General features: G+C 55.0%; 1 protein-coding gene across 1 annotated transcript in view; it reads right to left on the minus strand.

Moving 5' to 3' along the window:
- Positions 1-2,188, minus strand: part of ZNF703 (zinc finger protein 703) — a 7,964-nt gene that overhangs the window by 2,731 nt on the left and 3,045 nt on the right. Inside the window, exon 4 of the mRNA XM_010838850.1 lies at positions 257-405. Coding sequence (XP_010837152.1) covers positions 257-405 — 149 coding nt within the window. The remainder of the gene's footprint in view (positions 1-256; positions 406-2,188) is intronic.

The following is a 2,188-nucleotide window of genomic DNA, read 5'->3' on the forward strand; positions in this document are numbered from 1 at the left end:
CGCCCCCTGCCCCGGGGAGGGTGGGGTGGGAACGAGAAAGCACCAGGGAAGACGCGCAGGCCCCGAGGCCCCTTGGTCCCCTCCTCCGACCCCGGAGACTCCCAGCGCAGTAGAGGGGTGCTCCGGCCCTTTCCTTATCATCCTGAAAAACAGCACCCTCGCTGTCGCCTGCTCAAGGATACAGAAGCCAGTATCTATCGTGCCAGCTCAAGAAAACGGGGAAACCGAGGGTGGCTTCTACATGCCGAGTCATTGCCGCGCCTTCTCCGCAAATCCCAAACTGGGGGCGCAGACGGCTGGGGCCCACAATCCAGCGCTAGGCTTAGGGAGTCCCCAAGCTGTGAGCAGCGCCCTTAGCGGCAGGTGCGTGTACCCGTCCTTGGACTTCAAGGTGCATGAAAGGCACTGCCAGGGAGAGGAAATCCTCATTTTTTGAGTGCGAAGCGCGGAAGGCGAGTTTGCGGCGGGCGCCAGTCGCTCGCCTCTCTGCCACCAGGTGGCGCCAGAGGCACGTCGTCTTCGCCGGCCCGCGGGGCCCAGGGACGGTGCTGCGGAGTCTCTGAGCCCCGGATCTTGGGTCCCTTCTCCGCCCCTTGAGTCTCGAATCTAGGCCCTTATCTAGAGGAAAAGTCCTCTTGCACACACTCTCTCCGCCCCGTCCCCAGGTGATGTCAAGGCCTTTGAAGTGAGCTTGGGAGCTAAATAACCGAGTTGGAAAAAAAAATGGGGGGGGGGGGGACATTTTATTATTTGTAGTGCGCTGGCAGTTTGATTTTCTCCCTCACCTCCCACATTCCCCTTCCTCCCCCACTTTCTTGAGAAAACCCATTAAACTCGTCCTTGAACGGAAACCCGAGAAGGAAACCATAAGGTGTTTTCAATGAGAATAAAAGAAGGGCATCTGCTTAGGTGTCTGGAAGTGGGCCGGTGGGTGAGGCAAGACAGAAACACACCACGGTGTGAATATAGCCAAGTACTCCATTTATTAACAAAATAAGTCTTACCAAGGGAGAGCTCTATTCATCTCAAACGGGCCCCGCAGCCCCCTGCATCAGGCCCAGAGGGTGGGAGGGAGGGGATCGGGAGAAGACCCTGGGCCGAGTCTTCGATCCCAGTAACTGAGGGAGCCCACGGCCAACTCTGGGGACTCTTGGGTCAGGCCTGGGAAGGGGTGACGGGCTCTGCTGTGATCCGTGTGCTCCCTGACTCCCCTCCCACACCCCCAAAGGTGCTAAAAGGGTTGTATTGCCAGCTGATACTGCCACTGGTCTGCTTTGGAAGGATCTAGCAAGAATCACCGACCCAGCCCCCATCGCCAGGACAGGGACCCCTGCCCCAATTATCAGAAAAAAACAATGACTATTAATGCACTTCGCAAACTATAAAGAGCAAAGTTTCATGCCAGCAGGGCCTTCTAGGATTTTTACTTGAATGAGATGAGCCCTGCCGGCCCCCTCACCAGCAGGCGGTGGGACCACCCCGGGGTGTTTGGGGCCTTTCAGAGTCTGGAAAGGGGAAAGGCTATTGGAAGACTCTCCAGCCACTGACTCGTGCTCAGAGCAAGATAGGGGAGAAAGGCTCTAATTTGGGGGACCAGGGAGCAGACCAAGGAGCCCAGAGGGGAAGAGAGTGGCAGGGGAGTGGTCACAGGGCAGAGTCCCTGGGCCACAGAGCTCAAGACCTCCAGCCCCCAAGGTCGCTCCCAACACCCCCGAATGCATTACAAAAAAATACCTCCTGTTACTTGTACAAAGAAAAAAAAAAAAAATCCAATAACAAACCAGAACCTCGAATGGACGGAAACAAGAAGGAATGAAGGGCAGAGGGGCGGGGCAGGGAGGAGGAATCGTAGTTTGAACGTTAGGAAGCATGCAAGCAAGTCTCCCCGGAGAGAAAACAAAAAGAAGCTCCCACGCTGCCCCCTCCTCCAGGTAAAACCAAACCAATCCAAAAAAAAAAAGTGGCAAACTTACATCTAAGAAAAAATAAAACAGAAAAGAAAGGCAGGGGGGCGGGGGGGGGCATGTAGTTACTGGTGTGATTAATATTATTATTCGGGGAGGGGAGGGGCGAACAGACTCTTTGCATACCATTGACTCGTGTGGGTCGTTAATGCACTTATATTCCCAGCTTGTAAGCTAACATTATAGTAAATAAAATACACAGTCCGGTGGGGAGGGGAGGGATC

The sequence above is a fragment of the Bison bison genome, unplaced genomic scaffold, assembly GCF_000754665.1.
Source record: "Bison bison bison isolate TAMUID 2011002044 unplaced genomic scaffold, Bison_UMD1.0 scf7180017864105, whole genome shotgun sequence".
Classification (NCBI taxonomy): domain Eukaryota; kingdom Metazoa; phylum Chordata; class Mammalia; order Artiodactyla; family Bovidae; genus Bison; species Bison bison.